Source organism: Lissotriton helveticus, chromosome 3_1 (genome assembly GCF_964261635.1).
Source record: "Lissotriton helveticus chromosome 3_1, aLisHel1.1, whole genome shotgun sequence".
Lineage (NCBI taxonomy): Eukaryota > Metazoa > Chordata > Amphibia > Caudata > Salamandridae > Lissotriton > Lissotriton helveticus.
In genome coordinates, this window is record NC_136061.1 from 293,893,755 (window position 1) to 293,906,820 (window position 13,066).

The 13,066-nt window shown below is 41.8% G+C and overlaps 1 protein-coding gene across 7 annotated transcripts in view; it reads right to left on the minus strand.

Annotated features, from left to right (window-relative positions):
• The window catches only part of VMP1 (vacuole membrane protein 1), a 917,545-nt gene that overhangs the window by 226,546 nt on the left and 677,933 nt on the right, over positions 1–13,066 (minus strand). For all 7 annotated transcript variants that reach the window (XM_078679830.1, XM_078679834.1, XM_078679832.1 and 4 more), the window contains one exon: positions 3,505–3,585. In XM_078679830.1, the coding sequence (XP_078535956.1) occupies positions 3,505–3,585 (81 nt within the window). The remainder of the gene's footprint in view (positions 1–3,504; positions 3,586–13,066) is intronic.

The window sequence follows — 13,066 nt, forward strand, 5'->3', positions numbered from 1 at the left end:
CTCTATTCGAATTTGCAGACTTCATGCAGCAGGCATCTACGGCCGAACGCTACACTGGCTGAGGGACTTCCTTGCCAATCGTACTTGCAACATATGTCTTGGTTCTTTCAAATCAGTAATGATGCACATCAGTAAAGGAGTCCCGCAGGGCTCGTGTCTGCGCCCTACATTATTTGTCTATGTAGCTACTCAAGCTCAGTCTGTGAGCGCATGTGGTGTGGAGATCATGTCTTACACAGATGATCGATACTCAACTTCTTATCTCCTTCAGCCCTGATCCAGAACTATTTAAAATCTTAATTGGCTGCCTATTAAAAAACAAACTGTTTTCAAATTGTGCTGTTTGACGCATAAGGTTTTTTTGTAAATTCCCCCCTGCCCCACTTTCTTCAAGAATTGGACAATTCAAGCCATCTAGGCAGCTAAGGTCCTCTAAAGGCTCTGCTACAGATTCCACACATTTGCAAGGCCAAATGTTGTGGCAAGTCCTTTTCCTATTTAGCCCAATTTCTCTGGAACAAATTCCTCTCTATATTTGCACCTGCTCAGATTTTTGTGCTTTTAAGAAGGTGGTGAAAACATGGTTGTTCTGAATGTACTTGCCCTTGCCTGTTTCGTCGAGATACTCCTTCAGGAGTGAGTTGTGCGCTATACCAAGTTCATAAATAAATAAATATAAACATTACCTTTTGAAACAGAGGAACATCTCACCAAGCCAAAACAAACTAAACTAAGCAAAGCAAATCACAACCAAAGTTTGATCAAAACTTAACCTAAGCAAAAGATAACCGAATTAAGCATACACAACCCAATTCAACCTAAACACACAACAAACCAATTCAACCTAAACACACAACCCAATTCAATCTAAACAAAACCTAACTCAACCTAAACAAAACCTAACTCAACCTAAACAAAACCTAATTCAACTAAAACAGGATTCACTTCAACTCTAGCAGAATTTGACTGAATCCAAACAAAATCCCTCCCAAATACAACCAGAAACACATTTCAATCAGACTATACCTTGCCAAAAAGTATGAGTCTAGCAAGACCAAAAATGAGTCTAGCCAGAGCGTAACCATCACCCAGTATAATCAAACAATGCATCAAACGTAACCTAACCAAATGGTTAACAAAACTCAACCAAAATAAAGCACAACAGAAGTTAACCAAAGCACAGGATCCCTAATAAAGTCAGAACATAACAAAATACATATCAAAATCTAATCTATACAAAACATAGATAATCTAGGCCAAAGCATGAACAAGCCTAAGCAAAATGGAACTCTACTTATCAAAACTTCAATGTAACAACTTAACCAAAACAACCCAAAAATAACAACTAAAAACAACCTAACATAACATTACCAAAGCATACCTAATGAATGTTAACCAAAACATTCAAAAGTTCACCCCAATCACAACCTGACAAAAACATGGTCTAATACATTATCACTCTCTTCCGAACCTAAAGGAACTAAAGGATTATGTAGCTCACTCAAAGGTCAACCCAACCCACACCACACATAACAACTTAACCAAACTAACATAAAATGCCTTAACCAAAAACATAACCTAACCAGAACAAAATGTAACCAAAATCTAACTTGAGCAACCCAAATCGCACAAAATTCAATACATCACAACATAGCAACAAACCAAACGTATTTTTTTATCAAAAACTAAGCAAACTACTACTCAAACAACATTTAACCAAACCCAAACCTAACTGAAATGTAATGAAAATCCAGAGTATAATTTTTTTTAAACAAAACCCAACTTAAACACATATTTAAATTCCATTCTAATTAAAATTAAGCTACATTTAAACCAGTCCAAAAGCATGACCAAGTCCAACAAATTGTATCTCTTAACAAAACACTATGTTATTTAACCAGAATATTTAGACCTAAACAAAAGATAATAATCGAAACTAAGCAAAGCAAAACACAACCAAACACCTAGACAAAACTAAACACATCTCAACCAAAACATAACCCAGTCCAAAATAATTGAGACAACTCAACCTAAACCCAACCAACCCTGAACCAACTTAACTCTGCAGCTTTGTAGGGTGTACTGAGAGTCTGATAGTGCTTTGTTAAGACTTTAACTTTGGTTACGTTGTGCTTTGGTTAAGTCAACGCTTAGTTAGGAGAAAGTAGATTCTGGCTACTGTAGGTTTGGTTTTAATCCAAACTCAATACCCTAGAGTATAATCAACTACAAAGGGTCACTGGAATGTTTTGGAAGAGCCCTCCAATTTACACTGAGGTCCGTCAGGCTCTCTCCAACCTCCATCTTATGTACCACTCAGACAGGAGATCCAAAATGGATTTCTAGATTACAGTTGTTAAGCACAGTTTACAAACATACACTTAATGCTCATCCTACCACACATAAAAAGGGAACAAATAAGGGCCATCCATGTCCCACAATGATGGAGCAAAGGACCTTATTGTGGGGGACTGACAGACAACTTAAATAGGAGGTGCCAGTAGACAACACATTCAGTGAAGATAACAGGTAAAAGACCTACCATTCAGAAGTAAGCTTTTGCTATCACCAATGTGAGTCTTCCATAACAGGGTGGGCTAAAAGTAGTCACAACCATAAAATGAGGTGCATATTATGTGCCTCCCAGACCACAAAGACCAGCACTGAGTCACATTCCGTGCTCTCTACTCACATGCATAAGTACAGAGGTCAAATATTACTAGAGCATCAGTACTTGGGGAACCTGGGTTGGAGTCCGCACACTTCTGAGCAAAGGACCTTTTCAATCCTAATAAAAATATAAAATAGCCTAAGGAAAACTGAGACAACCCTGACCAGCCTCAGGATTAGCACGGCATTAATAATCATGTGACTCAAAACTGATCAAGAACATCCACCATTTATCTGGAACTATTTGCACGCTGTCAACACCAGATTGATGTGATGTTGCATGAAGACCAATATCAGGCATAGCCAAAACAACTGTGATGTTATGTAATAAAGCATTTTCTAGTGCATGAAACCAGCAATTGCATTTTAATTGAAGGAAAATAATGCATCTCTAATAGAAGTCTTCATTTAATTTTACAAAAATAACAAAAGACTAAATATAATGATGTCCTGATAGAACAAGATGAAGAGAAGTTTAACTATCAAAATAACAAGGGGGAAAAAGAATACCCATGCACTAATCTTTTAAGAGAAGCCTATTTGTATGATCCTCTTTGAAACTGTTCCTGAAATGAATACGTTAGTAACGTTACACAAAGTAGCCGGTTACCAGCTACTCTGGAAACTACTGTTTTAGGGTAACAATCACATATGAAATAAAAGGAGACTCTTCAATATACACTACTAGGATATCCGCAGAAACACTGAGCTAACTACTAACTCTGGATACAAACAGCCAGATGTTTTTTTTTATTCAGACTACCAAACTGGCTGGGAACTCAAGGTACCATCAGAATCATACATTATAGCCATGCATGAAGAAAAACTGCTTACCGAAGCACAGGCCAGAATTCCAAAGAAACCAACTTTTTGAACCAGGTTCTGCACAGCCAGTCTTGCTCGGGAGGCTAAATCCTAAAGGAAAACATTGTTTTGTTAGTAGATTCATTCAAAAATTACAGTTTTGTCACATTAAGCCAATTCGTTAAACCAATAACAAATTGATACAAGTTGGAAAACTGATTTTTCCTCAGGTAGAGAGGAGGTGATATTTGGTGTAAGGTTTGGTGCAGATGGTAGAGTATGTAGTAATGGCTAACAATATAGGTGGTACAGGGTGTAGTTATGGTGTAAGTGTTCTGTGGTGGTCTAAACTGTGCTGTAGAAGATGATGCAGAGTGAGGTGAGATCTGGAAGTGTTTTGGGTGTAGCGTATTGTGTGGACCCCATGGGGTAAGTGGTGTAGTTAAAGATGTGGTTTATGGTGTAGATGGTGATGTGGGTACAGAGTGCCAGTATAAGATGATGTATAATGCAAATGGTGGCATAGTAGAGTGGTGGTGCAGAGGTTGCAGAGTGTATGTGATGCATTTGTGGAAGAGGTAGGAACTTATTGCTGCTCTTCTCAAAAAGCAACACTTAAACATAATTGCGCCCAATCACTACCAGAGCATATCGAATACAAAGATAATAATACATTCCCTCTATCCAGAACAAGGGTATTTACAATGTAGCTAATTATTGTTCTCTTTTAAGCCTGGAGTTCATACAGGCTGATGAGGAGCCAGACCTTGCAGATAATCAGAGTGAGCTTTTTTGAGTGCTGGATAATAATTATGTTGTGTTAATGATGTTGGTGGACTTGTCAGAAGATCATGACGCCATAAGCCATTAGATGTCAACAGAGTGCATGGTGCAATTGCTCTGCACTCCCAGGGACTGGTTTGTTTTATTTTTGTCTGGTTTTAACAGCTGTATCATTCTTGCAGGTCTCACTTCTAAATCTTGACCTGTGACATGTGGTGTGCAGCAGGCACTGTGTTTAAGGTGAAATGCAGTGTGGATCTTCCCATCTGCAAACATGAGCGTCAAATTCCTGTGCGAGAACACAGACCAGAATCACAACTCTTTGTTCCATATTTCATGCCTTCATGAACGTAGAAAGAGGTTCAGGAAAGTGTGTTTTGTCCTAGAAATTTGGAATAACTGTAAACTGTTCAGCAATCATTCTGAATGTTCTAACTACAGAATCCAATTATGGCTGGTCAAAAGGTTACTGTAGCAACCTGCTGAGTCAATTTGCTTGGCTACCCTTCAGTCGATCACTTCTTGGCAACTAGTCACAGTATCTGGTGTAGCCTGTGCCTTTCTGGACCGTTTCCTGAAATCATATGCAGCATAGGCAACCATAAACACATATCTTTCCTGGAATTTGATCACTTTACCACCCCAAAGGAATACAATTTGACTGGAGGAAATCTGCTATATTCGAGTTTCAGCAAACATTTCCAGCTACTCCAGCTGTGGATCTTTCAGCAGCGGGCAGTAAATACTGTTTATCTATTACTTACTTGAGCATCTGAGATTGTCTTGCTTTCAATTCCATGACTAAGCAAAAAAAAATAAGTCCTACTGAAGCAGTCAGATTACTTTGCTGGCTATCTCCCTTAATTTAAGGCACTATTATAGTGACAGTCACAACTAAATAGAAAGTCTAAGCGGCTCATCCAAGAGGGCCTAACATGGTTTTTTTCTGCAAATTTTGTTAATTGAATTTAAACACCAAGCGATATATGCCCCACCATCCAGAGTAGAATCTCTAAAACATAAATGACATTAAGAAGGCCATATACTTAAACTTTCCATCTCCAACATAATTTCTAGTAAACATTCAACACTAGGATTGAAATTAACAGATAAACTGCAGGCCTCAACTGCACCAGGCAGAGAAGCACAAACAGGGAGAAGAGAGACAGGAGGGCACTCACCATTAAAACTACAAAATACACCGCTATCTATATCCATAAAGATAAAAGGATAACACCAGCGAAAACGGCTACCCCAAGCTCCACCACCCACTTGGCTTTCCAGCAGAGGACCCACCTACAAAAAACTCAAACAGCAAAATAAAATCCCGATTTTTTCCTTCCTCTAAACCCTTTAAAAATGATTGTGCAACATTCAAGCGAAGAAATACATGTGCCCTACAATTTTCAGTTTTAGGGTTGGGTGGCAAGAGTCTTTCTTATTAGACTACCACTAGCTATAACAATTGACATTCCCCAGGTAGACAGTAAAGATTCTTAGAAAATGTCTCAAGGTGTGCCTATTTTTAACTTAATTGATCAGGAAGTAGGTTTTTATAAAAGTCTATTTTTTGTTTTTCTCTTTTTTTTTAACCAAAATAATTAGAGTAATTTCGGCATGTGCTTTCCCTCTAATTTTGTTTCATGAACACTCTCAGTATTATTTACTGATGAAGTCCTTGGATGTCCACTATTGGAATTTTGATGCTATAAAAATGACTATTTGTACAAACGCTCCGTCCATTATCCCCTTTTGTATCGCTTTGTTCGCCCTAGGTGTGGCAGGGTATGCTCAGACGTGAGTCCCTTGTTCACTTGGCCACTGGATTCAAGATAGCCTGGCTGATGAGGATTATGAATCCGAAACCGGTCCCAGGATGCTTGTTTCCGGTCCAGGGAAGACATGGCTTGGCAGTTCGGGCTGGACTGTTCCCAGGAGGCACAGGGTCAGACTGATTTGCATATAGCCATGTCTGAACTGGGGTGGCTGAGTGAACTAAAGAATGGTGATGGATTAAACCCAGATCAGTTCACTGGGGGTGAGTGTTTGATTTGTACAAACGCTCCGTCCATCATCCCCTTTTGTATCGCTTTGTTCGCCCTAGGTGTGGCAGGGTATGCTCAGACGTGAGTCCCTTGTTCACTTGGCCACTGGATTCAAGATAGCCTGGCTGATGAGGATTATGAATCCGAAACCGGTCCCAGGATGCTTGTTTCCGGTCCAGGGAAGACATGGCTTGGCAGTTCGGGCTGGACTGTTCCCAGGAGGCACAGGGTCAGACTGATTTGCATATAGCCATGTCTGAACTGGGGTGGCTGAGTGAACTAAAGAATGGTGATGGATTAAACCCAGATCAGTTGACTGGGGGTGAGTGTTTGATTTGTACAAACTCTCCGTCCATCATCCCCTTTTGTATCGCTTTGTTCGCCCTAGGTGTGGCAGGGTATGCTCAGACGTGAGTCCCTTGTTCACTTGGCCACTGGATTCAAGATAGCCTGGCTGATGAGGATTATGAATCCGAAACCGGTCCCAGGATGCTTGTTTCCAGTCCAGGGAAGACATGGCTTGGCAGTTCGGGCTGGACTGTTCCCAGGAGGCACAGGGTCAGACTGATTTGCATATAGCCATGTCTGAACTGGGGTGGCTGAGTGAACTAAAGAATGGTGATGGATTAAACCCAGATCAGTTGACTGGGGGTGAGTGTTTGATTTGTACAAACGCTCCGTCCATCATCCCCTTTTGTATCGATAAAAATGACTATAGCACTGTATGGACAGTTAGGTGGCAATGACTGTACAGGTGATAGCATATGGTAGAAGTGGTGGAGTGTGGAGGTTTTAAGGGGGTGCAGGTGGTGGCACAGACCAGACAGTGACACTATAGGGGAGAAGTATATGTGTGATGGCTCAGTAGACACAGGATGTAGGTGGAGTGAGAATGTAGTGGGGTTTAGAATGACTATAGTGGGGCGGTTGGTAGGGCAGTTTACAGGTGGTGTAGAGTCTAGGTATAAGAGGTAAAGTAAGTAGCAATACGGTGTGAATGGTAGTGGAGGTTTAAGCATTCATAAAGATGGTGTATGTGGGTAGGGTGGATATTGCTGGTAGAGGATTATGGGACTACGCTGTGAATGCAGGATAGTGGAGTAGACAGTATTTAGGGGAAGTGAATGAGAGAAAGCAACTTTTATTGTGGGAAGAAAGAAGTGTAACAAAGGTGACTGATCGTGCGGTCACATTAGAAATTAACAATCTACATGAGTAGAAAAGGAAAACACTATGTGCAGGAGAATAGGTGGTGGTTTAGGTGCATAAACTAGGCAATTTAGGTGGTGATGAAAGGTGTACTGAATGTGTAGGTGCACACGAGTGTACTTGAGGATAGTGTGCGATAATTTGGTGGTGAAAGTACAGAATAGAAGTGTTTCTATATGTTGAGTTAGAAGGCTAAGTGTATAGATGGTGATGCAAGCTGTTGGTGGTTTACTATGTGGTTTGAACGAGTATGTGATGGTGTAGAATAGGGAGGTGAAGGTGTAAAGTTGTGGCATGGTTGTTAAGGTGGGAATAAAGGAGGTACTGTAGAGTGTAAGCCTTGGGTAGCTAAGGCAAGAAAGCAATATATTCATGAGAGAAACAGCAGGGAAGAACTTCTGCTGCTGTAATGGGAAAAATAAGAAGCCTCGAGGAGTGAATGAGAGAGCGCACCATTCTCTTGGGGAGGGGTATGGTGAATAAAAGCTGGGAAAGAAGGTATTGGCTTTAGAATAAAGGCTGTACAGGGTGTGAGATAAGTGGCAATATGGGGTAAGGTGGCTTTTGGATATGTAATATGGTAATATTGTCTGGGTTTTTTTCTCCAAAAGGTTATTAAGACAGCTAAACTGCTAGAGGTATCAGGAACAGATCTATTTGGGAGAAAGGGTATTTGTCAAAATATTCTATCCTGTGGTGTAGTATTTACATGCTTGTTGAATACAGTAAATTATAACGATTTTAAAAAATCCAATTACCAGTCCTTTCAGAATAACTGACCAACAAGAACTCAGGCTCCAGCAGAATGGGATCATGGGCACTTACTAGGCCTTCCTGGAGATCAAATTATATTATGTTTGTTTGTTTTGTAACAAGATGGATGAAAAATTGTTATTAATGTATGGAAACAAAACCATTTAGATACCATATGCAAGTGTATCGCTGATGACCAGCAGAGCCATGAAAAGTATTCAGGGAATTTGGAAAGAGTTATTAGCAATCAAACAAAACTCTTAAGGAAATCTTCCAACATTACTTTTCAAATCAATTAATGCAATGCTTAGTATGGTTGCTTTCTTCGAAGAATTCTAAAACAACTGACGCGTCTCTTGAACTAAGCAGCAGAGTTATAAAGTATTACATCTTAAAATGCAAGACCATATTTAAGCTCCCTGTTATTCTGTGCTTTGCCCATTCAATATCACTCAGCAGTCAAGCCAGCACAAGTATTCTGGACTGAGCACGGATGCAGGGGTTCAGGCATCCAAGCTCAGCAAAGTAGTATAAGCCAATATAGAGTAGCAGACCATTCACACCACAGAACAACAATTTGGCGCAACAGTTGCACCAAGCACTTCCAGTGGGGACACCAGTGGCCTAAATAGGACGTGGCACCATGGACAATATTAAGGGGACTATTAGCAAAGTCTGTTCCTTCAAGTCGAAGTCGAGTGCTCAGCAATCTTCAGTTTCTGTCATCACCAACAGCAGGGTCACCCCACTGATTGTTGTAGAGCAATGAAAACGAGGGAGATGGGGCTAAACAAGCTCAGCAATCACTCTGTGGCCGACTGGGGTTTACGAAAATATTGTAGTACAAGAAGGAAGGTAATGGGGCAATGTAGATTTCTAACATCAGGGAGATTTCTGCAGTATTCCAGCATTATAGGAAGATGGATCCGGAGTCTCGCTATGCCATTACCAGCTCCCTCTGGAGTGTGCTATTCTGCTCACTCGCCGCGATGGCGGAGTAGGTACTGTCCAGGCTCAGCATACCCTGCTCCCATCCTCTATGCAGTGCCTGTGGCAGAAGTTTGATGGGTGAGGTGTAGCCGTCGAGTGCTCTCCAGCTGTGCTCCCAGGAGCCAGGAAACCGATATTGCCCAGTCACGCTGCGGCAATATGGCCAGTGGGAGCAAGGACTACCGCTGCACAGCACCCAAACGAGCGCAGGCTGTCGTCTATCCAGTCCTATTGGGTCCTGGTGCCTCTCTCTCCATCCACAAGTCGGGATGCCAAATATGGACCTAAATACCCGAGAAACGGCTTCAACCAATGCAGGCTCTGTGGAGCTCCTCTAATCTGCAGCTGCCATGTTAGACAGCTAAGCCATGCCCTCCAATTAGCACACTTAATACAGATGCCTAACAATACAGCTGCAAAATGAGACAGGAAGGTTACATATTTTTTTCTGAATAACTCGTACTCCAATCATAAGCTAAATTCTGCAGTTCCATCAGCTGATGATTTTCACAAATATCCCCAGATATTAAAATACTACCATGTTTCTTGCAAGCGTGCCACAACATTTAACGTTCTGAAATATAAGCTTGTAATTTCGTGGAATTGTTTGCCCAATGTGTGCAGACTGCTTTTTGTCTGAGGGTGTACATAATTCAGTTCCATAATAAAGGACTACAATCAAAGATCTAAGGATGTGCATGTGCACACACAGACACGTATACATTCATAAACTTCATTTGTTGGCCCTGTCAATTTTCAGCCAACAACATATAGAATTAAGATGGGGAACTATAACAAGCAGTTTTCCACTAACGAGGTTTCAAGTGACATTCTCACATTATTGGCAGCTACTCATCTTCATTTTTAGGTCTCGGCCTGACGTCAGCAGCACATGCGCTGCTCTCGTCATACGAGACTTCTTGGAATCAATACGATTCCAGAAGCCTCGTCCCAGCTCTGCCTCCAGCTTTCATTCGTGCGTGTCGTTTGGCGTCACAAATTATGCCTAAAGCAGTGCAATGATTGCACTGAAGGCATGCCAATCATTCCTTGTTGCCACCCTGTCTCCTTTTAGGCACGCCCACTGGGATTGGATGGTTTATGGGTGCATTTAAACACTTTCCTTTAAAGGACTCAAATCAAATTTTTTTCTAATTTGCAGCATGGGCCACATGCTTGTAATGGCCGCTGACAGCCTCTCCTTCTTCAGCCCCCCACCCTCGCAAAATGTGAAATTCTGATTCATCTTCAACACACCTTATCTCTCTGGTGTTTAGCTCTTTAAAGCAATCTAGTTGTGCATTCATTTGTGAATTATGATGAGCTGACAAGTATATTTCGTGTGAGGCGGGGTTGGACTACAGAAGTATGTTTGAATGGTCAGAGCCATTAGAGCCAGAGAACTAGGTCAGCAGAGCTGCTTTAGAGGGAGAGAACCAGGTCAGCAGAGCCGCTGTAGAGCAATAGAACCAGGTCAGCAGAGCTGCTCTTGAGCCAGAGAACCAGGTTAGCAGACCTGCACTAGAGCCATACAACCAGGTCAGCAGAGCTGCTCTAGAGCCAGAGAGCCAGGTCAACAGAGCCACTGTAGAGCCAGAGAACCAGGTCAGCAGAGCTGATTTAGAGCCAGAGAACCAGGCCAGCAGAGCTGCTCTAGAGCCAGAGAACCAGGTCAGCAGAGCTGCTCTAGAGCCAGAGAACCAGGTCAGCAGAGCTGCTCTAGAGCCAGAGAGCCAGCTCAGCAGAGTTGCTGTAGAGCCAGAGAACCAGGTCGGCAGAGCTGCTCTTGAGCCAGAGAACCAGGTCAGCAGAGCTGCTCTAGAGCCATAGAACCAGGTCAGCAGATTAGCTCTAGAGCCAGAGAACCAGGTCAACAGAACTGCTCTAGAGTCAGAGAACCAGGTCAGCAGAGCTGCTGAAGAGCCTGAGAACCAGGTCAGCAGAGCTGCTGTAGAGCTTGAGAACCAGGTCAGCAGAGCCGCTCTAGAGCCAGAGAACCAGGTCAGCAGAGCTGCTGTAGAGCCAGAGAACCAGGTCAGCAGAGCTGCTCTAGAGCCAGAGAACCAGGTCAGCAGAGCTGCTCTAGAGCCAGAGAACCAGGTGAGCAGAGCTGCTCTAGAGTCAGAGAACCAGGTGAGCAGAGCTGCTTTAGAGTCTGAGAACCAGGTCAGCAGAGCTGCTGTAGAGCCTATGAACCAGGTCAGCAGAGCTGCTCTAGAGGCAGAGAACCAGGTCAGCAGAGTTGCTTTAGAGCCATAGAACAGAAGAGCAGAGCTGCTTTAGAGCCAAATAACCAGGTCAGCAGAGCCGTTGTAGAGCCAGGGAACCAGGTCAGCAGAGCTGCTCTAGAGCCAGAGAAGAAAAGAAATTCAAAAATGGGAATTGCTATTTAATAGCTGTTTATTCTTAATTAATTTTGAGAATTCCAAAAGTAACACAAAATACATTGTAAATTGGAAAATTGCAAGCGCAAAGTTGAGAAATAGGACACAAAAAAGGGGGTAAAATCTCAATCACCACTTCAAATATCATACATATCACAGTTATCCCACTCACATTCAAACAGTCAAACAAAAACAATTTCCACAGTCAAGGTGGAACAATAAACACAAATAGAGGAAATATAAACAGTCTGCTCAAGTTGTAGAATTTACACAAGTGCTTTCGATCAATAACCAACTAAAATGGTTATTTTAAAAAACGGTCAGTTATATTCAAAACACAATTTTAGATGAAAAAGTAATATACAGAAAATTCAAGTGCAAAATACGTTAGCTCAAGAACAATACAAAGCAGACTGAAGGGGAAAGGCCTACGCGTTTCGAATCCCTATAATTCAACAAGGGATTCTCCTCAGGGCCAGGGGGCTTTTTGAAAAATAAACAAAAACAAATAACTAAGTAGGAGTTCTTTGTCTAAAGTACAAGAGCACTAACGAGCACTGCTACACCAACAACATCACATAGCTTACCCTCAGTAGTAGATACAAAGTTGAAGGTTCCTACGGGTGTGAGAAAGGAAAAAGGAAAAGACACATGCTTGGTGTCAGTGAGTGGAATTGATCAAAACAGAAGTAACATAAAAAAACATTAAAAAAATATAAAAAACCTGTCACAACACAATAAATTTTCAAAAACTGAAAAGTATATTGTAGTACCTCAGAACAAATGAATAAGCACCAGCTGGGAGGGTGAAGTCTGGTGGTCGACGTGCAATCTAGGGACAAAGGAAGCACGGATTTGTGAAATCAACTCCTAGAGTTGGCGGCAGAATTAAAAACGGGGTGCCCACTAGAGCAAAATATTCTTACCGATTATTCTTAAGGTGGAGGCATGGCCACAAAAAGGGCTGGAAAATATGCTAAGATCAAATCCGGCGTATACAGCTCGAGCGTTATCCTTTGTCCACTCTGGAATAACAAAGGAGAGTGGTATAAGTCCACAGTGGTGTTCATAAACATTCGGGCAAAGTCCACAGATGGACAGAACTGACAGCGCTTACCGGAGCTAAGTTGTAGTCGTCCGATAAATGCAAACAGCGTTCTCAGGGCACTAATCTCTGGCGCATGCGCGGTCAAAGTGAAAACATCGGGCGAGTGAGCTACTGCTTTAAACTCACTGCTAAGTCACGGGACTACCCGCGAGGGAGGCAACAGACAGAAATATAATTCTGTATGACAGGCAATGTTAGGAAAAATAAGCAATGTTAGGAAAAATAAGCATAATCCTCATAAAGGCATGTATTTAATCGAACCTAAGAAAGGGTCAAAGTGCTAGTGCTTCTCAAAATAAAACGCAGCACACAAGCTGCGA